The sequence below is a fragment of the Vitis vinifera genome, chromosome 16 (genome assembly GCF_030704535.1).
Source record: "Vitis vinifera cultivar Pinot Noir 40024 chromosome 16, ASM3070453v1".
NCBI classification, from domain to species: domain Eukaryota; kingdom Viridiplantae; phylum Streptophyta; class Magnoliopsida; order Vitales; family Vitaceae; genus Vitis; species Vitis vinifera.
Window position 1 is genome coordinate 3,744,115 of NC_081820.1, and position 23,065 is coordinate 3,767,179.

The following is a 23,065-nucleotide window of genomic DNA, read 5'->3' on the forward strand; positions in this document are numbered from 1 at the left end:
ATTTTTAAAAATCAATTTTGTTATAAAAACATTTTTAAAAAGAAGAAAAAAATAAAACAAGTTTTTGACATATTTAGAAAACACTTTTAAAGAAAATAAAAAAAAAGGCTATGTGCATGCTCATGGGTACTTAGAAATACCATATGGTTGAAAAAGGCTATATCTTATAGCTTAAAAAAAGCACTTTAAAATAAAAGATAAAAAAGATCCAATTATCTTTTATCAAAATAAATAAAAATGATGAAATAGCCCGATGTTAGACACATTATGTCATTTTGAAATTCATCATTTTTTTTTTTTGAAAGACAGTAGTGCCATTTAGGTAATATCCTGCAAAGAGGCTTTAATATGAAGTCATGAACAGAAAAGGAGGCAGTGGATAAAAGACATAAAATAAATCATAAAATTCATTAAAAGAAATCAAGATTCAATGAAACCAACACGGTTGAATTTCATTTGGTTGAACGGAACCCTTAAAGAAAAAGCTTAAAAAACAGCTTTTGATTCAAGAGAGATTAAAAGCATGCATACATATATAGACACCCAGTTAAAGGAGTGTCAAACATGATGTTCTTGTGGCAATTAATAAGAGTTGATTTTCAATAGAGGATGTGATCAATATGGGAGGGAAAAGGGAAAGGTTAGTTAGTTATCAGTTTGATATTAATTTATGTACCAAATTAATGAAGAAAAAGAAACTCACTCCATTTATTAGCATTAAACTTAATTTATTACAAGGGAATGAAATCAGCAAATGAAACCGAAACAATTTCCACCACTTTTCCCACCAGGCATACATATATATACGAATCATTTCACCACATCTAATTACCTCCATCAAAAAGATATATTTTCCCACAACTCTAGACATATTTACTATTCACAAACATAGATCATGGCCAGTTTCTGCAAGGTCTCTGTCATGGCATTCGTTCTCTTAGCTAGTGGGGCTTTCCTGTCATCACCAGCACTGGCATTCGAAGCCAATGAACAAGACTTTAGCCTCGCATCAGAACCTTCTTCCAGCAGTGACCAAGACATTATTCCACCAGCATTACGCCATTATTTGTTTCAATGCCTCAAGAAGCTGGGTGAAGAATGCAGGCCATTGTTCTTTGCTAAAATATTCATAGGTGAAAAAAATGAGATCCCTACTAGTTGTTGCCAAAACCTGGTGCAGATGGGAGATAAATGCCACACTGCAATTACCAATGCTGTAATCTCGAGACCCGAGTTCAGTGGCAATGCAACCTTATTTCGTACAAGATCTGACGAGACTTGGACGACCTGTAGCCAACTCGTAGAGGCTATCTCTCCAGGCCCATCTGCTTAAGATTAGATTTTCATATTTGTGTTTACATGTAATTCAATAAAAACGAGAATAATGCGTTTACATGTTGTGTCAAAGCTCCTTTGGTCTCACTGTTGGTCTCATTTTTTTTCTTCTTAATTTCAAAATTACTAACATTATTTTCGTCACATCTTTATCCCTGATTGAAATGAAATGGCGAAAAAAGCAATGATGGGTTAAATAACTCTAAATAGTAACTAAATAAAACTACTAAATAAATAACTCTAACATCCTCTTACAAACTTACGATGTGGCTGCAAGAAGCATTGAGAGTTTTCCAACCGAAAATCAAAAGTGCGAAAGTGGGTGTAACTTGGTAAACAACTTTGCAATCATACTGTTGAGAAAATCCCTTACCAACCAATTGAGCTTTGTACCACTTAATTAAAGTACCAAATACCAAGTATCAGTCTTATGCAAAACAAAAAGTTCCTCAATCATAGCCTTGAAAACACTAAGAAGAACGTGGGGGAGGAGAATCCACAATCTTAGAAGGTGTTGAAGTAGTCCTAGAAAGAGAGGAAGGAGCATGAAAATCAAAAACCAAAGTTCCAATATCTGCATGGAAACTATCGATATCATCCAAGAAAATATCAATGCAAACAAATTTAGATTTAGAGACATTGAGACTCAGCATCAATAGAAAAGGTATATGCTCAAAGAAGTAGTATAAGACATAAAACTAAAACCATCAAGGAAAGAGAGAAGAAGAAAAATAAAAGGACATAAAACTAAACCATAAAGGAAATAGAGGTAGAAGTCAACCAAAACTTAGCACAGAAGAAAAGATCAAGGAATAGAGATAGAAGAAAATGCAAAACCATATAAGAAAAAGAAAATAGAAGAAGAAGAGACCGACAAAATTTTGATTCATGTTCAATAGACAGTTAGATAGAATTTGGATTCATATTCAACAAATAGAGAAACGAAATTTGGGTTCATATCCAACAACACAAAAGAAGGAAAGATGGGTAGAATTTGGATTCATATCCAATAGCATAGAAGAATGAGAGACAAATAGAATTTTAAATTCACATCCAACTAAGAGACAAAAAAAATTTGGATTCATATCCAACAAATGAATACAAAATCAAATACCAGGATCAAATAGGAAAAGAACGATTTGAACGCCCATTATGATATCGTACAATCAAACATATATAGAAACAATGCATGAGATTAAATTCTCTTCCATGAAATCATAAATTAAAAATCCCATTAAAGATGTAGAGAGGTGGCTCAAACCCATTACTTCTCGCTAAACCTAGCTCAGATATCATGTGGAAATCCAAAAAAATATATTCAAAGAGAAAGGAAAGAAAATTTAGGACTTCTCATTATGAATTCTCTTTCAAATAAGTACAACGCCATTAGGATTTAAATAGACCTAATAAAACCAAAAAAAGAAAGAGAATAATTCTAATATAGTAACTAAATAAGAAAGAGAAATAGTAATTAAATAAATCTAAATAGTAACAAAATAAAACTACTAAATAAATAACTCTAACATATTCGAGCCCTCTTCGAGGTGTGATCCATTGTTGATAATTTCAATATTAAGAAAGGTTGCAGTGGGTATATAGAAAATATCCCTCTTAGTTTTGGCTCCCTTCATCAAAGGTAGTTTGTAATAAATTGATGATCAAGTCCAAAATAAGGCAATAAGATTGAGTTTATCCATATTATGAAAAATTAATACTCACTCAGTTTCAATTCAAGAATGAAAGAATATCCCTACTACAAAACCATTAGTATCTACATCATTATTTGAAAGGGATATAGAGAAAATGGTGTTGCTTGGAGCATTCATGTGAAACAAAATGTAAGTTAAGGTCATCTAGTTCCTAAGGTGTTGTTTGTTTTAATTATTTTTTGCTAAAAAGAACTTAATTTTAGATTTCAGAGAGTTTGTATTATTATTTTTTAACTGTTGATTAAATAGAAAAAATCAAATTATTTGACTTTTTTTAATGCTAAAGTAACTAGTTAATTTTTCTTTACTTCTTAATGCTCAATAGAAATAAAATATTGAAAAAACAAATAACTTAATACTTAATACTATTAAATACTATCTAGTCTTAAGTTCTATTTAGAATTAAGTAAAAAATAAATAAACACCCCTAAGTAGCTATTTAACATGGTCATAGTGTCTGAGAATTAAGAATGGGAAATGGCTAATGTTTATCGACTTCAATGACCTAAAGGATAATTTTCCACTTCCTCAATTCAATTAAGTTGTGGAATCATCAATATGGCACAAGATGCTCTTTTGTATGAGTACTTCAAATACAATCAAATATCCATGTATCCCCTAGATAAGGAGAATTGATAATGTATTACTAACTATGAGATCTATTGTTATTGAGCTATATACATGTCATTTAGGTTAAAGAATGACAAAGCCAAATACTAAACACTCATCATAGAGATGTTTTAGGACAAGCTAGGGAACACTACAGAAGTCTACATCGATGATATGCTTGTCAAAAGTCCTAGTGAGAGTTAGCATTTTGATTAGCTAAGTGAAGAAATCCTATGAATCATGCCTTTGAAGTGAAATTAGTGGGATTTTTGTTAACCGAATGGGGTATTGAGGTTCCCAAGAAAATTTGAGTTGTCCTCGAATTTACCTCTCTCAAATCAATGAAGGAGATGTTAAGCATTAAAGTCATCATATATTGGTTAGGAGACAAATGGGGGGGAGATTCCTTGTGTTATAAAAGGAGGCTTGAAAAGCTTCCATCCCTTTGTATGCTTTTATATTCTCTCCTAATTTAGAGGGAGGTTGTAATTTTATCTTCATAGTGGATATTTTATTCAGTCTTACCCTATGCAGCTTTTCATCATAATCAAGACGGTTTTAGCACATAAGTACTTATGCCTATTGTTTTATTTATTGTTTTATTTTCAAATTATTGTTGCAAGTTTCATTTCTTAAAAGGGGTATTAGAGCCAAGGTTAAGATAGTAAGTGGTTAGTTGTCTGATTAACACATGCATAGGAAAGTTCTATCAAAAGGGTGATAAAAGCCTAAGGAAAGAAGGTTTTTAAGTGAGACCATTGTGACCCCTCCAATTTCATGGGGACTTTCTTGATGTATTAATACATAGACACTTACTACTATTTTAGGTTACTGTTCATTGTAAAAGTGAAAAAAATGGCAATGAAATTTGAAATAGAGAAGTTCACTGGGAGCAATTTTAAGTTGTGGAAAATGAAAATAAAAGTTATCTTAAAAAAGCAAAATTACCTTGAAGCAATTGATGAAAGACTAGAAAGTGTTGAAGATAAAAGATGGGAACTTAGGATGTCATTTCAATAAGCTTGCATTTAGCAATAACAAATAATATATTGTCAAACATCCCAAAATTACAAATGATGAAAGAAACTTGGAATACTTTAACAAAACTATATGAAGCCTAGTCGTTGCACAAAAATATCTTCTTGAAAAGAAAACCCCACACTCTTCATATGTTAGAATCTACTTCGATGACTGAACACATCAACACCCTGAAGACTCTATTCTCTCAACTATAAGCTATGGAGCATAACATAGAATAGAAGGAACTACTGAACTTCTACTCCAAAGTCTACTTGATTCATATGATCATCTCATCATAAATATGTCCAATGGTGCTTTGAAGACAATGTTCGTCTTTAATGATGTTGTGGTTATTGCACCTAAGAAAGAAAGTAAGCGCAAAAACAAGGAACACAAAATATCATCAAGAGAACATGGCTCAAACCAATGGGAGCTACAACCAAAATAGGTCAAAGTCCCAAGGTAAAAAAAAAAAAAAGAAAAAAAAAAAGCTACATGTTATCACTATGGAAAATAAGGGCACGTGAAAAAAGAGTGGTGGCAGAGGGGTAGAGAGAAATATGAAAGGGAAAGGATTTGTCATCAAATACTCAAAGTTGTGTAACATGTACTTTGGATGAAAGAGAAACCTTATATAGCAAGGCAACAACCATTGTGGATGGCAAAAAAAGATTTGTTAAAGTTTTGTTAATTGACTCAATAACAACATGACACATGAATTCTCATAGAAAAAGATTTCACCAATATGAACCTATCTCAAGAGGAATAATATACAAGGGCAATGATCTTGCCTTAGAGATTGTTGCATTAGCTCCATCAAAGAAAAGATGGATGATGGTGTGATTCGCACTATTATAGAGGTATGACATGTGAAGAGCTCAAAGAAGAATCGACTATCAATGGGACAATTTCATTCACCCAATTAGTGTCTCTTTTAGCATTCACCCAATTACTCCGAACTCTATGTCTTTTAGTCTGTTTACTTTGTTCTTCTTCCTAAAGTTAAGAGTGGTAAACTCTCAAAAAGATCTACAATCTATGTTTTCTTAGGCTATGGTATAGGACAAGGTGTTATGAACTAACTTCTAAAAGATTTAGAATCTCTTTCTATGTCTCATTATGGAAAATATATACCTCACTACTGTTGTTTTGTGATTCCAATAATTTGTCTCCTAAGTTGTTCATTTTCTTGACCTAATCAATGAACCAAATGTAAAAATTAATCACCATCCATTGTCTTCAATTCCCTATCACCACAAAGAAGCTTCTAAATATGGCAAAATGCAATGGATGAAGAAATAGATGTATTGAACGAGATTTGTACATGATGTGCTGTCATGATACCTCTTAGAAAATATGTAGTTGGTTGTAAATGGGTGTACAAAGTAAAATCGATCAAATGGGACCATTTGTAGAAGGCCAAGTTAGTGGAAAAGGGATTTATATATGAATATGGAATGGATTATGATGAAATCTTTTCTCTAGTTTCTAGAATGACATCTATTCATTGCTTATTATTATGGCTTCATAAGAAGGTGGCAACTGTATCAAATAAATGTCAAAAATGCTTTTTTAAATGGTGACCAAAAAGAAGTCTATATGCAACATCTATCTAGAGTATGTTCCAATCAGGAAAATCAAGTTTGTAGATTGTATCATGCTCTATATGTGCTTAAGAAGGCATCGCATGCTTCTATGATTCTTTTTTTCTATTATTATTATTATTATTTTATGCAAAGCCCTTATGTTTCAGTTTTATGCATTCAATGTAATCAAGGAATTTTGTTGTTGCTTCTCTACGTGCATGATATGGTGGTTACAAGAAATAATATAGATGGAATGAGAGATATCAATGTCATCTACACAAGTGTGATCAGGTATATTTGTGTTTGAAATGAATGTGATATATATCCCACATTCACGAAGAAAAGAAGTTTTTAACAATAGTGAACAATTCATTTAATATGAATAGAATTAGAATTATGTGTGTACATACAAAGTGAGAATTATATATATGTACACTGATGTAAATTAAGCGACCCTTAACTGCACCATGTTAAATGATAGATTAACCTCCTGACTTCAACTTTTATATTTAACACACAAATACATGTATCTTGGGACATGAGCGAAAACAAAAAAGAAAGTGAAAACAAAGAAGAGTTCATATGAACCATATCTATATATTCATTGCAATTTACACACTCGACTTGTAGCTTTTGAAAAGGAAGTTGGTAAAACTAACCATTGAGGGTCATATTTAGAACGTTAGAATGGGAAATTAATTTCAGTCTCATTTATATATTAGTGTGTTTGGATTAGCTTTCAGAAAAAGAATAGAAATAAAAGAAATTCATTGATATGGAAATCAAATATCACTTTCAGTAGAATTTTAATTCTTCTCATCTACATGCATTATGATTCCCTCCATTCTGGTCCTATTTCAATTCCTATTCCGACCACCCAAAGTCAAGGGAATCAAACAAGAAGATTGCTGTACATGCACAACGTGGTCATCATCATTCATCTGCAGGTTATGTACCAAATGTGTATCTTTGGTCATGTCTTTCAACGGAGTACAAGGCCTGGGGGAGGAAGCAACCACGTTGAAGCATCAATGTAGTTGAGGGTGATGAAGGGTGTGGCTCCATTATCGTCTAGTTCCTTGCTGAATTTGGGTCGTTTGGATGTGTCTGCCGCTGGTCCCATACACTTGTATTCTCCATAGAAAACCAATCTGTAAAGCCATGCACAGCACTATTAATCGACATGTATAACAACTCAAGGACATGAAAATTGAAGCGTTATCTATCTAATAAAACAAATGACTCACGTATCTCTCTTATGCACACATGTTACCAAGCATTCGAATTTCCTCACTTTACAAGGGGTTTTACCCTTGTTTTTTGGATGAATCTTCTCTCTTTCATCATGTTACATTAATATATGTCTGTTACAGAAAACAATAATGAAAGAGAAGGAGTAGTACTTACGAGTCACGTTCAGGTTGGTCGTTATCGGACCATCCTAAAGGACTGACAACAGAACTCATGAAGGTGTATGAAAACACCACCCTCGGTCTACTCATCCATGCCCGCCCTAAGAAAGTGTTGCCGCCAGTACCTGACAAGGTGCAGTGGACGAATGAATATCCATTGTCCTCCCATTCAAGGTTCCTTGCCTGCGCTGTGATCACTGAAAATCCGCCGTCTCCCTTGGTATGTAGCTCAGTGCTCTGCACCAAAACAACGTTTTCACCAACAGTTGGCACCCCATATATACTTGTGAAATTATATTGACTGCGTCTGCAGTGTCCAAAACTTACCAAATACAAAGATTTTCCACTTCCAAATATGTAGTCCACAGTGCCTTCAACGTAGCATTCATGGAAAAAATGCCTGCCCCTATCATCACATAGGGTGTCCTGAAAACCGATCAGCCTGCAGTTGTAAAATGCGGCCTTATCGCCTGACACCCTCAGTGCCACCGCCTGGGCTCCCTTTCTTTTTCCGTCTGGTCTTGGGGACGAGTTCTGAAATTAATTAATTATCGCACCAATATACATATAATTAAACTTCACATTTTTGGCTAAGAAATTTTTTTTAAAAAAAGTGTCATTGCCATCCTAACATCTAATTACTTCACTCACAATGACAATTATGTTCACCGCCATGAAGTAATCCGACTCCACTATAAGCGTCGCGCTGTCCACTGTCCCGAACTTGGCTGCCGTCCCATCAAATGACAGCTTTGGCATGTCCTCTGGTGATCCGTAGAATGTTATAAAGGGCTTATTCCTATCGATCTTGATTTTCTCTTCATATACTCCGCCTCCAATCCATATAATTACACGTTGTGTATTACCGGCTGGAACACTATTGACTGCCGCCATCACCGTATTGAAGTTTCCTCCACCGCTTTTACTCACCTTGATGATTTTTACGCTGTCCTCCGCCTCCACTAGGGCTGGATCCAGCGTCGTCCTCCGGAGCTTGTACTTCTGGATGCTATTTCTGAACCATGGAGCTAGTTGACTTTTATCGCTAGGGATTTGTGCATTATCATTGTCGGCAAGTACAGCCGATGATGAGAGGGGGACGAGGAGGAAGAAAGCAATGGATATCACTGTCATAGCCATTCTTGACTTGAGTGTGTACGGAATAAGGTTAGGGAGTCGAGAGAGTAGAGGGTGCAATTAATCCTTGCGTTTGAATTAATATGCAATGATATTATAAGGAAGGCGATAGTACTGCAATTTATAGAGGCACGCCATCCTTCTGCTATAATAGAGTGGAGGTCAATCTTAACCATTTCTTTCCCTCAAAACTATAATATGTTCGAAGCTCAATCCTTACCATTAAAATATAACAATTAATACTAATTTTTCAATATTCCACGGTTCTGATTTTGAATTTATCTTAAATTCCTAACTACAAAGTGATAAGATAGATCCCAAAATTTGTTTATCCACTCTACAAATTGGTTGATAGCCACCCGATTTCAACTTATGGATATTAGTTTTAAATTAGAACTACTTTTAATAATCGTCCAATATATTAAAAATAAAATATCGAATAAATGTCGTGCTTGATTTAATAATAGTGAAATTTAATTAATAAGAGATGCATATCTAAAAAAACAAAAAAAAAAAAAAATCATTTATTTCACAACAATAAATAAGGGAAGAAAATCCTCTTCCTACATAAGTTTGTATGTGTCACACATCAGTTAATTTCCTACAATTTTTCAAAATCAACAACTTCAATGTCACTTTCCATTATAATTTGATTTCATAGCATATGTATGAAAATTAAGCTCATTAAATGTTACAACAGACAAAGCTTGCAAATGAAGATAAAAAGGTACAAATACTGCAAAATATATAAAATGCTCACATGATTAATGCTTTGAGTTGTAAACTTAAACAGATTCAGACAAAATTCAGATAAACATTAAATACACATTGAAGCTCTCTGTGATATAACAATACACAACAATAAACAAAATTCATGCTTAATTTTAATTTCACATAATTAATAATTATATACTATCTAACTAAACATTTATGTTATCTTTGAGCATACTTAACATATCAAATCGAGTATATTAATTAACCACAATCACATTCATCGATTATTAAATCAACTAATCAATCTTTGGGTGATCCTTAAGTATTTTATACCTAAAGAACATCAATATGCCCATAATAAAAGAAAATGTATCTCATCATGTCATTTCAGTTATAAGCATGACATAATTATGGGTATGTAATTGAATTTATTCAATTTGATATGCATGAGACATCCCATTTGATCACTTTGGTTAATACAAACAAATATGATATGAGTTTTAAATTAATTAAAATTTTAAGTCATGCTAAGTTTTCATATCACCATTGTCTAAAATGAAACATACCAAATTAATAAATTACACATCACAATATATCTCATGGTATACTAATTTTCTTTCAAATCAATTTCTTAGATCTATAGTATATATATATATATATATATATATATATATATATGAATATAACAAGCAAACCAAAAATTGCACAGCCCGTTATGTTCATCTCATGAAACAAGGATATCACAAAATTTTAGCCTAAGAGAAATAAAGTCCATAAGTTGTTAATCCATAAGCCTAATAGTGTAGCATTCATCACAAGTCAAACATGTAATAAGAATGTAAAGTCATGACTACCTAATAGTCTTAGGTCATGACTCACCATAGGTCTTGTATAATATGTAACCATACACATTAGTGCACTCACTATTTGAAATTCATTCCAATGACTAAGACCAATCATCCCTCCAATTAGAAAATAGTACATTACAATGTCAAATGGATTGCTACATGCATGAATTGGTTGTGAACTAATATCATTGACCTTTAAGGAATCCATGATTCGGATTTTATATGCAACTTTTGATACACCCAAGTCATATACAATGCAAAAGATGTCAACTAGGATGGTCCTAAAGTGTAATGCATAGAACAAATAAATAGAATGGGAAACTAAAATCTTATTAAATAAATAATAAATCCATAAATGTTACATCATGTCATGCTTTTAAAAGTTTTATTTTTGACAGTTAGCATTCCTTTTAGTGTTCATTTCAAGCTTAGCAAGAAATATTGTCCTACATCAAATGAAGAGAAAAAGAAGATGGAAAGTATTCCTTATTCCTCACCTTTGGGGAATTAAGCATATGTCATGGTATCCACAAGGCCAAATACAACTCATGCAGTTGGAGTTGTGAGTAGGTTCTTATCTAATCCAGTAAAGATTCTTGCCTGATGTGGTTGGAGTAGTATTCCTTATTTCTCTTCATTATACATTCTGTAGTGTAGCAGATAAACAAAGTCATCTCCCGATTATCTATAGTGTATTTTTGTGAACATGAACTTCAAGATGCTTGAAGTAATAAAATAGGAAAATCTTACACAACCTATATATGAATGTGGAATAATATTATATATAGAAATACATCTAGTGTTAAGAAAACTAGAGAAAACTGGAAACGATCTTTAAACTTAGAAAGTATAGTAGCATCTTTTGGAAATCAACAAGAAATATACAAACTTTGTAAAAGCTTACTTAGAGGACCAATTTTATAGTTTTTTAGAAACATGTAACTAGAAAACAATAGTTACTTTCAAAAAAGTGAGAACTAATTTTACCATAACTTTATTTATGAATTTAATCAATCTATACTATCTAAGAACAACTAAAAAAAGTATAAATAAATACCTAATCTACCTTTATGAATTAGAACAACTAAAATTGTATAATTTATCTTATATAAATGAATATGAACAAAAACGATTTAATTTAGAGTTTTTTTGTTGCTAACATGATGTTTATAAACAATTAAAGATTAATTCTTATATTTTTAACTACTAGGTCTTGATAAGTGGTAAGATGAATATTTTTAAAAAGATATTATTTATATTTTTTTAATTTACAATTGTCGATAAACTTTTATTTCATATATTTTAGGGGTAAAATATTTTTTTTTAATTTGTTGTTCCAATAACCTAGCTTATATTAGAACTATTTGTTTATTGTTGTGTACACATAATACATAAGTAAAATGCATCAAATGTATAAAACATGCAAATGATAGTAGCCCTTATGATGAGAAACTATTTCATCACTATGAACTCCATTACTTAGTTGACCTAATCTTTTCATGGTTCGTGAAATCCATTCCTCAGTTGCAAGCTCCACCACTGAAATCCCCTCATCCATTTTAGGAGCCCTAAACAGAATCTATAGATGATCATCATTGAAAAGGATATAGTATTGACTACTAACGTTGATGTATGTCACCAGTAAGTCTCTTATCTCATTATTTTTTTGGTTTTCATGGTTTAATAAGGGTTTTTCTAATTGTGTTTGTTAATTTTTATGGGTATTCTAAAGAATAGGATTCACAACTTAAATTTTGTGGGTATTAAATTTAAAGGTAAATCCCATTGTACAAATTTAGATATTAGCTATATAGGAAGGTCTGAAAACACGAAGAGTTGTGATAACAAATGAATGAAGGGGGTCATGGAGATTTGGCATTGGATGAGGAGGATTTTGGATTTGAATAGAGGTTTAACCATTCGGCAACTTGGAAACCTAGATTAGGAAATAGGATGGCAATAAAAATTGTTAACACAAAAAACGTCCCTGTAGTATAATTTGTTGAAGACTTTATATGCCTCCTAGAGTTTAGTGATCCATCCTATATCTTTGACTACTTTTGAGTTTGATTTGACATCAAGCCTATCCTTTTATACTAAATGTTTAAAGCAAATATATTCGGTGCAAATAAATTATACGTATAAGATAATTTTTTTATTTGCATGAAAGTGGATAAAGTTTGCAAGCAATTAATGTACTATACATGCTAATACTAACTGATCGATTTATAATGATTCTGATTACATTGATTGAAGGTGAATTTTCTTTCACGTGATTTCTATTGATTAGTGATGTTTTGATTATGTTGACTTGTAGGTAATGTGCTTAGTTTCTCTATTAAAGGAGAGGACTGAAGCCATTCCTAATGGGTTTGCAAGAGAGCCATAATAAAGGGGCAACATAGAGGAAACAAAATTGACTCAACTTCAAGTGATCAATCACACGTTCATGCATAGCACTCAAGTTCATCAAGGAAAAGACCTATGACTTTACGATTTCACAGTTTTTTTTTTTTTTAGAATAATAATAAAAGAGGAAAGGATGCCTTGAATTTTACTTTCACCTTTTCCTATTTTTCATCTTTCATGTACATTCGATATGAATATGAAAACAGTGGCAAGTTTCAAACCAAATGTGGCAAAAATTAGCTGCTATGTTAAAGTCATCCGCAATGATTAACATATCTATAGACTCTCCATTTTGTCCTCCTAGCACATGTCCTATTAGGAATTTGTTTCGTATTTTACAGCAATTCCCTAGTGGCCCATTACTACTCGTGTAGTCTATATTTTATAAGCCACCTTGGGGACTTTGGTTGAGGGATCTATCTAACCTCGTTGTGACCCTTGGTAGCCTTAATTTAGACTTAGGCTCACTTAGATACTCTCAGCACCACCTTAGGCCCATTTAGGCACCCTAGGCCCATTTAGGCACCTTAGGTCCATTTAGGCACCCTTGGCCCACTTAGGCAACTTAGGCCTATTTAGGCACCCTAGGCCCATTTAGGCACCTTGGGCCCATTTAGGCACCTTATGCCCATTTAGGCACCTTAAGCCCATTTAGGCACCCAAGCCCATTTAGGCACTCTAGGCCCATTTAGTTACCTTAGGCCCATTTAGTCACCCTAGGCCCATTTACATCATTTTTTGCATGAATGCAGGGTTGCATGGCTTCATGGCTCACGTTTTTTGCATGGTTCGCATGACTTTCCTTTTTATTATTATCTATTTACCCATTTTGTATATTACTTTGTGTATTTTTTTTTTTTATCATTTCATAAAACACTTTTATTCAATCAAATAATTTCGTAAAATACTTTTATTTACTTCAATCTAATAATTGTATAATATATATATATATATATATATAGATTTTCAATCTAATAAATTTTACTCATTTTCTAAAACACGTTTTTTATTTTATTTTTAACCTATTAACTTTGGAATTTTGCAGGGAGATTTATCAATGGAGAGTTTGGCTTCTTTAGGAAAGGAAACTTGGAGCTGTGATTGGAGAGATATTTAGTCCATGTTTTAAAAAATAAAAAATAAAAAGTGGAAAGAGGGCCCACTTGAAATGGTAAGTTACAAAGCTACATGGAATGTGAAAAATGAGAGATTTATTGTGTGTTTGAAAAAAAAAAAAAAAAGATGCATAGAATGTGAAAATGAGAGGTTTATTGTGTATGTGGACAGGATGAAGGTTGTGTTCAAGAAGAAGTGATTGAAAAAAAAAAATTAAAAAGAAAGAAAGGAAAGGAGCAGAGGGGCTGTTGTTCCTTCCATTACTGTGGCTGGAGAGAGGAGTTGAATGGGAGGATTGATAAGAGATTAAAAAAGGACAAAAGGAAAATTGGAGGGTGATGGGAGGAGAGGAAGGAAATCTTTTATGCCATTTTTTTACATCACCGGGCTGCAGAGAAGAAGGAAAAATGGATAGAGAACAGATTAAGAAAGAGAGAGGAAATAAGAGAAGAGAGGAACACCATTGAGAAAGGATCACCAGGTTGCTGCTGATTTTTCAGGATCACCGGGTTGCTATTGATTTTTTTCATCACTAGGCTGCCATTTTGAGATTAAGGAAGAGGGAGGAAAGAAGAGAAGAGGGGAGCACCATTGAGAAGAGATCATCGGACTGCTGCTGATTTTTCAGGATCACCGGGCTGCTGCTCATTTTTTTTCATCACTAGGATGTTGTTTTGAGATTAAGAAAGAGAGAGGAAAGAAGAGGAGAGGGGAGCACCATTGAGAAGGGATCACCGTTTTATCACCAGGTTACTGCTGATTTTTTTTCATCACTAGGCTGTCATTTTGGGGGGGATAGAGGATCAAGAGAGAGGCACCATTTTTTTTGGAAAAGGAAGGCCAATATAGGTTTAGATTTTGGTGAGGCTTTCTCGGTATTTTCATAAGAAGATTCAGCAGGTTTTTTTTTTTTTTTTTTTTTTTTTTGTGGGAGATGAACGCCATTTGGAAAAGGGACATGCTGGTGATTTTGAGGAGGCGTTCTTGAAGTTTTTGAAGAAAAAGATTCAGAATGTTTTGGGATATTGGTAATGTGTTTCCAAAAGCTTTCGGACTACGGCACAACTTTGTGAGGAATTGAAGGCAAGACTTTGAGAGAGATGATTTTTTTTTTTGTGGAGACTTCCATGAATACAATTAGATCATTGAAATTTGATTTAACCGTGTATCGTTATTTTTTTTATTGAAACCACCAGCAGAACGTGGAGTGGGGGAATATTAGCACGCACTCCCAGGAGTTTTGGGAGTAGCATAGCCATTTTGGGAGGACAATTCTAATGGTGCAAAATTTTTCAAAAAACTTTTTTTCTCCTTTGCTGCCAGTTTTCATGCCCACTGACCCTTTAGTGTTAAAATTCGGTACAACAACTTTAGAATGTTTTTTAAAAATTTCCAAAGCTTGTATGACTTTCCTCACTTCTTGAACTTGAATTTAAAGTTTCGTTTGAGTTAGAAAGCAATCCTGGAACATAAAATATAAGCAAGTCTTTAGAGGGGCTCCATTTTCATCCTGTTCTAGACATTTGAGAACTTTTTGCAAAAATAAAATACCAGACGACTTTTTACATTTAATTCAATATTTTTACTCAATTCTAGGCTTTTTTAAATTGATGGTAGACACATAAAATATTAAAAAAAAATATTCCTTTTTAAGGGAGACATGATTTTTCAAAGTCGTCCCTACTGCACATGCTGAATTCTAGACATCTGATTAGCTTGAGTGTTTTAAAAATATTTTTGAGTACTATCCAACCTTAAATTCATTTTTTATGTGATATAGACATTTTAAAATATGTGTGTGATTTTTTATATGATTTTATGTGATCGTTTTTTAGTTTTAAAATTTTCATTTATGCATGTTAGTTTTTCTTATCTAATCTAGACTTTGTAAAACCTTTAGATGTCTTTGCTGCAATCTGTCTTTTGAATGAGAGTTTGGCCTTCAATATGTTGATCTAGATGGGTAGGAGTTGTTGCTTGAAATTTTTCCTAATTAAATTCCACTATAATCCATTTTTTAGAATTTTTTTTTTTTTTGATGCTCCCTTTGCTAATTGGATGCTGATGATCTTGTACATTACTTGAATTGGTTATTTAGTTTTTTGAGTCATTTGACTTACCTTGGCTCAATTTTGGCTTTGGTACTGTGTATTAGACATAATGAATATGTTACATAATTCATACTTGTCCTAACCCTTCTAACATTTTTGGAGGAATCTTATAAACTATGCATGTTATCCAGGTACGCTCTCTATCACTTACTTTTTCAGAATTTTATGAACATGCATGTTGTTGTAAGCCATATCCATGTCTGATTCTATCCTTGGGTGCTTAGATGCATGTTAGATTTGTTTGGACAAAATACATGTTGTGTATGATATTTATATGCTAACTTTGATGTTCTATGATAACGCTTAAGAAATGGTCTAGGTACGCATCTTAACTCTTCTTTATGAGTATGATTCGTTTTTCTTGTTTGGCATGCTAGTTTTGAAGTCACCTTAGCCTACCTAGGTACCCTCAATTAATCAATTGATTGCCACATTTCCTTCAACTTAGTCAATAGAGACTTTTGTAGGGCTTAGAGGGGTGCTATCTCTTAGAGGTACCTTCCCAATAGGTAACCTAATCTCCAGACCTAGACTCGAGTTTTCGAGACATGCTTTTCCAAAAATGTGGAGTTATTTTTTTTAGAGTTTTATTTCTTGTTTTATTTTCCCTTTAAAATAAAATAAGTGGCGACTCCGACTTTTCCAAAACTAAATTCTTTCACAAATAAAAGCGAGTCTCGTTAATCGAGTGGGGGTGCAAGTGAAAAATGTGGTCCACAATATCTATGATGAGATAATAGACTTGCACTATACAGACAAGGAGAAGTGGTTATACAATCACCCTATCCACTCTTTTACTTTTTTTTTTTTTTTTTAATTTATTAATGTTTTCTCCATTATTAGGGAAGATGTTGATTTTCTTGCAACGATTCCTAGTGAAGAAATTAGAGAAAACAAAAGAAAACACACAGATTTAACGTTGTTCGACAGATTGCACACATCCACAGGAATAGGAAGGAAGACTTTCACTCTTTAAAAATCAGGGTTACATAAAAGGGTATTTATACTCATCCTCAGGTATTGAAATTCCAAAAAATGCTTCTGAATGCTTCCCCCCTCCCCCCCACACCAACCTATTGTTATCCCTTAACAATAAAAATACAAGCTTGAATGGCAAATGTCGTTGTTCCACTCCATTCCACTTGAGGAGCTACGCTCCACTCCAACATTTGCCCCTTTTTCTCCATATATTTCTTTCACTCAATATGAGCCATATACTATAATAAAAGACAATAGGATTGGTTATTCAAGTATCCGCCCCACTCCACCTCTAATGAGAAAGGTTTACAATAAAGATAACGAATTTGGGGCGGATTTGGGAAGTTTTTAAAATCTAAGATGGTGTTTGTGGCGGCTTTGGATATGAATTGGTCTCATCCCATCCCATCCCATCCCTCTTATATATAATTTTGAATAAAAAATTATTTTAGTTGATTTTTTGTTTCATTTTTTAACTATTTAAACACAAATAAAATATTCTTTTTCACAAAAATAAATTATAATATTTATAATATTTTTATCTATAAATTATATTTATTTTTAATAAAAAATAATATTTTAAAAATAAAAAATTTAAAAAACAGTGAAAAATTTTAAATGAAGTGAGGTGGATATGAGAATTTCTCATACTCATCCCATTCAATTCTTACCCCGTTTAATTTTTTTTTTTGGGATCCAGATAGGAATAGTTATAAATAAACGGGACAGGTTAGGATCAGGGTAACTCGAACCCGTTCCATTGTCATCCCTAATTATATTGAAGGTATTTTGTAATACCCTAAACCAAATTTAGGGGTAAAAGAGTAATTTAGAAATTAATAATTAATTAAAGTAATTTCTTAAGGGTGAAAAAGTCTTTTCGTATTAAAAACCCCTAGGTATAAATTAGATTTTTCCTATCTTCTCTACTTAGAAAACCCTTTTACATGAAAATCAAAAATATCAGAGAGCATAAGGTTGAAGAATTGGAGATTTAGGGTTGAAGATCAATTTTTCAGGTAAGATTTTTAATCCTTAAATTAATATTTTATTTTTGTTAATTAGTTTTGAATACTTTGAACATTCTTTGGAAGATCTCAATCTAGATTAGGGTTTGTTAAATTAATTTTTAGATTAAAAAGATTAAAAATTTTTGAATATGAATAGAGTTATTAATAAAGATTGGAAAGTTTGGAATATTCAAATTAATAGAAAGAAAATAAAAAAATAAAAAATCAAATTGGAAAGGGAAGAAGGATGGAGAGGTGTGCCCAATTATCAAAATAAAATGAAGAAAAAAAATGGAGAAGGTTGGAGAGTTGACGCATACAAAGGAAGTTAATATATATATATATATATATTATTGTGGAGGGAAATTAACCAGCATAGAGGAGTTGTTGGAAAAAATAAATAAATAAATAAATAAAAATCAAGAGCTAAAAAATGGAAAAGAAAAAGGTATTAGTATAATATTAATAATTTTTTGTGTAAGTTTTCATTTAATTTAAGCGTATAAAAAAATATATAGTTAGGGTTAAATTAAAAAAGAACATGAATTTTATTAAAAATTTAGAAACTCACTAAATTAATTATTATTGATTAGGAAGTTGAAAATAATATTAATGATAATAATGTTAATATAGGAAATTAATTAGAATTACTAAAACTAAACAAAATATATTTTAGGATTGTTAAAATATGTTTTAGATAAATAATCAATAATAAATGTGGTGTATGATATTATGTTAGGTGAGGAGTAAATTTTTCAAGCTAAATTCTTCAAGATCTTGAGTGCTTCTTCAAGGTAAGGGAAATTAATGCAAATTTTATAAAAAAAAATAATTTTCTTTTTATATTGTATTTTGAAATGTGTAAAAATATTATTTTTATCTTTACACATGGATCAAATATATGTTTTGTATGGAAATTATATTTGAGTCTTTTCTTTGTTTGTGAAAAATGAAAAATTGAGGAGATATGATGTTTTGTTTTGTAAGTTTGAATTAATGAAATAAAGTATTTGACTTTGGATTATATGGTCCTAGTCAACGGATTATAACTGTTGACATTTTTGGCTCTAGTCAACGGGTTATAATAGTTGACCTTATGACCCTAGTCAGTGGGTTATAATAGTTGATCTTATGGCCCTACTCAACGAGTTATAATTGTTGACATTTGGTTTTGCTAACCTTAAATGGAACAAATTTGAAACTAGTTATTCAATTGTGAAGTCCCACTTAATTGGGTACCATTTGTCTTATGATAACTAGAGTAAAGATATTTTGAATGTATTCGAATTGGTTTTGACGAGAAATTGTTTGATGAGAAATTGTTTTGAAATGGATATGAGAAAGTTTTGTTCAAAAGTTTGACTGTATTAGCATTTTGAACTCAAAAGTTTTTATGAAAATAAGTATGTGTTATATCTCTTATTTGGAAGCATGATTGAAAATGTTTGATCCATGAAACTGTATTAATGTTCCTTATTGGGCTTTGAGCTCATCCCCCTTTGTTGATAATCTTTCAGGTAACCTCAGTTCGAGTGAGGAGTGATCGTTAGGAGGGAAATTTGGCTTTATTAAGACATTTGTTTAAACTCTTTTTATTTTGAACATTGTTTAGATGTTAAAACTTAATTCTCGTTTGAATTATTTTGAGTTTGAAGTTATTTGGACAATAACACTTTGGTTGATGTATTAGTTTTTTTTTTAAAAAAAAAGAAAAGTTGATACTTGGAGATTTTAGAATTTTGTCCTACTACTTTGAACAAAAATTTGGTAATTGATAAATTTCCAGTTACAATATGAATGTTTGTATCGTTTCCACTTGAGCCCTTGGGCTTGAGGTGTAAAAAAACCGTCGTGCCCTTAGAGTGGTATTTGGGCCGTGACATATTTGATTTATCATTTCAATTTTTATATAATAAATATGATTATACGGATGCTTTTTAATAAATAAAGAGGACAAAATATTGTTGAAATAAACCAAATAAAATGGCTAATGAGTCTTAGAACTCTTTAAGAATTGAAGTTAGATGGCTCAAAGCCTTGCCAGACCTGGTTGTTCAATTATTCAATTGGAGTGGGCTCTCTTGGTTTTACCATAGAAAAATAACTAGCAAGAAAATTATTATGACGGAAAATGGATGCTAGATATTGAGATATAATCAAATGTATACATATTCCTGTTGGGAAAACAACAACCACAAGCCACAAAACCCTAATTTTAATTTCTAAAAAACCAATATATACATACACACACACACACATATATATATATATATATATATATATATATATATATATATATATCATGAAATTGTTATTAGGTTGAGCAATATTTGGGTTTCAATGCACTTTAATCATTATGAAAAAGAAAACAATTGAAATAAAAATTAAAAAAATGTTGGAAAAAATAGGCTGCAATTTCGAACTTTTGTGTAATTGATTTTCCATTGCATAACTTCTAAATTTGAAAATATTAAAAATAAGTTTACTCATTACTAACGTGGTTTAGGTAGAACACGAAGAACAAATTGAAACATGAAAATATTTTGAAAGAATGATGTTTAATAGTAAATTGTATTAATAAAGAATGTAATTATATAGGAGTATTTCAACTTAAAGACAAAGAGAAAATTTGATAATAGACCTACAAATCTACTATTACGAAAATATACTCAAATGTGCTTTTCTAAAATCATATAAGGTCGAGTCCTAAATTAAGGTTGAATTGATCATAGGAAGAGAAAAGGAAAAGAGTGATAGTTTTGGAATTTATCAATGTTGATATTGAGCTTTGAACGGTCCCCTCTTGAAAGGTTCAAAACTAACAAATTTCTTACTTGAATTATTATTTTTCTTTTTGTTTCTTCATCGACCTTCCTCTAGCTAAGACTTGGAACAAGGTGAATGTCTAGCTCGAACTTGAATGCAAAGAAGGATTGTTGTGGCAATTGTTTAGTTAAAACATTGGCTATTTACGAATAAGATGGTAGGTAGTGTGTGATGATTGAGCCAACAATAACCTTTCCCCTTACAAAATAATGATCAAACCCGATATGCCTTTTGTGGGCATGAAAGACTAGATTTCAATACATGTGCAAAACACTTAAATTATCAATTGGTAAATAAACAAAGATTTAATTCATGTGATAAAAACATCATTTACATAGACTAACAAAAAAAAAAAAAAAAAAAGATTAGAAAATGTTTTTGTAGATGAACAAGAGAAGTTAGTTTTGTTGCAATGAAACCCAAATCTAAATAAGGATTGAGATAATTTTTCAAACCAAGCATATGGTGCTTGCTTCAAATCATAAAGAGATTTCTTAAGAAGGTACACATGTTTGAATATTAGGATGAACAAAGCCTGGAGAATGCTCTAAATATATTTGTTAGGATAAAAACCTTAAAAGCAAGACATTATGAAGCAAATTTGAAATTTATTATTTATTTAATGATATTTCAATTTCATTTTTATTTATACTTTTTTATGCAATATTATATCTTATGAGTATTTTGGCTTAACATCTCTAGCATTATACATGATTTAAGTGTATTAGGAGTTACACAAAATATCCAAATTATTTGCTCTTTGCAAGTAAATAATTTATTGACAATCGATTCAAGAACTTAGACAATCCATTTGAGACTTTGTACACTACCTCACATGGTAAGTGCACTAGTATGTACAGTTACACATTAGATAATACCCATAGTGAATTATGATGAAAGGCTATTAAGTATTCATGATTTCACCAAATAGTTATACTATATTAATTTTTTAATCTTAAGAAAATATTGAATTGGAGTGAAAGTCTGCAATGGTTTAAACTACAAGTGAGATCTTAATGTGATCATATATTTTCTATTAATTGGATTACTATTAATGGAAGTTGATAATAATAGATATTTTTAATAGAAACACCATAGTATTTCATAAATTTTAAAACAGTATGTCCCCTTAGACAATCTTAAGGAAATATGTTAAAAGTAAACTATGATCATAGTAATTACTTAAGTGATGAATTAAACAAGTGAAATTGTTTTTTAAATAGACGAATTTAATCCAAAATTTTAAAAATTGATTAAAAAAATATCATGTTTTTGTATTTAATTTTAAACAATTATTTTTCAATAATATTTTAAAAAAATCTATAAATAAACACCCTCCACGAATGCATATAGACCACTCAAGCACCCACGCTCACGTACTGCGCCGGAAAGGGCCACTGTTCTCCTTCCAAATAGGCAAAAGGAGTTGGTAATGCAAACGTAGGAGACTCAACTTTTCACCTTCCGTACCCCTGCACTCACCATTGGCTACAAAATTGAAAAATTGATACATGGCCAGGTGGAATACGGAGGATCACTTCCCACCATCATCTTCTACCTCCACTGCACAACATAAAACCATCTACTATCTACATGGAAACCACCACCATTTTCCTTGTGTATTCATAGCCTCATATGATATCTTTTATAAAATAATGCACAGGATCACTTAACTGCTTTTAGTAAAATCATATTAAATAACGGATTTATTCTTAACTTTTAATTAAAAATACAAATATTGTAGGCCTGTTTAGCAATTGTTTTTTAAAACAGTCCTGAAAAATAGTTTTGTAGAACAATTTTTTAAAACTGTGATATGATATTTTGTAAAACAAAAGTTTGTTTAAAAATGGCTAATGAGCCTTAGAACTTTCTTTTTGTTTCTTCATCAACCTTCCTCAAGCTAAGACGTGGAACAAGGTGAATGTCTAGCTCAAACTTGAATGCAAAGAAGGATTGTTGTGGCAATTGTTTAGTTAAAACATCGGCTATTTCCAAATAAGATGATAGGTAGTGTGTGATGATTGAGCCAACAATAACCTTTCCCCTTACAAAATAATAATAAAACCCGATATGCCTTTTGTGGGCATGAAAGACTAAGTTACAATACATGTGCAAAACACTTAAATTATCAATTGGTAAATAAACAAGGAGCTACTTCGTGTGATAAGAACATCATTTACATAGATTAACAAAAAAAAAAAAAAAGATTAGAAAATGTTTTTGTAGATGAACAAGAGAAGTT

At 31.6% G+C, this 23,065-nt stretch overlaps 2 protein-coding genes across 2 annotated transcripts; one reads left to right on the plus strand and one right to left on the minus strand.

The window, feature by feature from the left end:
- The first annotated feature begins 895 nt into the window (after positions 1-895).
- Positions 896-1,333, plus strand: LOC104882058 (uncharacterized). Its single transcript, XM_010663983.1, has one exon. It carries the CDS (start codon positions 896-898, stop codon positions 1,331-1,333), a length of 438 nt encoding a protein of 145 aa, XP_010662285.1.
- A 5,874-nt stretch (positions 1,334-7,207) lies between these two features.
- LOC132252715 (putative pectinesterase 63) lies at positions 7,208-8,811 on the minus strand. Its single transcript, XM_059733790.1, has 4 exons — positions 8,323-8,811; positions 7,999-8,205; positions 7,667-7,908; positions 7,208-7,410 (listed from the first exon to the last, which is right to left on the minus strand). Exons 1-4 carry the CDS (start codon positions 8,809-8,811, stop codon positions 7,242-7,244), a joined length of 1,107 nt encoding a protein of 368 aa, XP_059589773.1. The 3' UTR covers positions 7,208-7,241.
- Positions 8,812-23,065: the final 14,254 nt, after the last annotated feature.